The sequence below is a fragment of the Octodon degus genome, unplaced genomic scaffold (genome assembly GCF_000260255.1).
Source record: "Octodon degus isolate 3935 unplaced genomic scaffold, OctDeg1.0 scaffold00127, whole genome shotgun sequence".
Lineage (NCBI taxonomy): Eukaryota > Metazoa > Chordata > Mammalia > Rodentia > Octodontidae > Octodon > Octodon degus.
The window spans coordinates 5,232,440-5,233,176 of record NW_004524703.1 but is presented as its reverse complement, the minus strand read 5'-3'; the positions used below and the strand labels follow the sequence as shown (position 1 = coordinate 5,233,176).

Here is a 737-nt window from a genome sequence, read left to right as displayed (position 1 = left end):
CCGCACACTCACCGGACCTGGGCTAGGACTGGGTCTGGGGGCTCCCGGAACTCGGCAGAAAATCCTACTCGGCGGGCGGGGTGGGGGAGGCCCTTTTAGTTTTAAAGTATTATATTTTGATAACTATTTCATGCCCTGTGTGTACTTACAGACAATCTTTTTAGTCTCTTTCAGCGTCTTGATTCAAAATCAAAGGATATATCTAAAATAGCGGCAGATATCACCCAGGCAGTATCTCTGTCCCAGGGAATTGAGAGAAAAAAAGTGATTCAGCACATCAGAGGAATGTACAAAGTGGACCTGAGCGCGAGCAGGCACTGGCAGGAACTCATTCAACAGCTGACGCATGATCGGTGAGCGGTGGGAGGTCCTTGTTATCTACATGAATATTTTACATGTGGATGCTAACCACCATTGTTATTCCAGAATTCAGGCTCATAAAATTATTTCAGTAGTTTAAACATTTTTTTCTCAATTATTGGTGATTTTTTATTTTGAAGAATAATTATGTGAGATTTTTTTCATTATGCTTGGGGGAAAACATGAGAAAGAGAAAACAAAATCATAGGCTCTTTTAAAATTGATTTTAGGGGCTGGTGAGATGGCTCAGTGGTCTAAAGTACCTACTTAGAACAAGCTAAGCTAAACAAAGCACAGGGACCGCGATTCAATCCCCCAGCACCACGTGCCAGCCAGCCCTGCCCCCTGGTGGGCTGAGCTGGCTACATACACACAAA

The 737-nt window shown here is 43.8% G+C and overlaps 1 protein-coding gene across 1 annotated transcript in view; it reads left to right on the top strand.

Annotated features, from left to right (window-relative positions):
- The window catches only part of Lyst (lysosomal trafficking regulator), a 289,805-nt gene that overhangs the window by 191,885 nt on the left and 97,183 nt on the right, over positions 1–737 (top strand). The window contains exon 32 of the mRNA XM_023700860.1: positions 152–353. Within this exon, the coding sequence (XP_023556628.1) occupies positions 152–353 (202 nt within the window). The remainder of the gene's footprint in view (positions 1–151; positions 354–737) is intronic.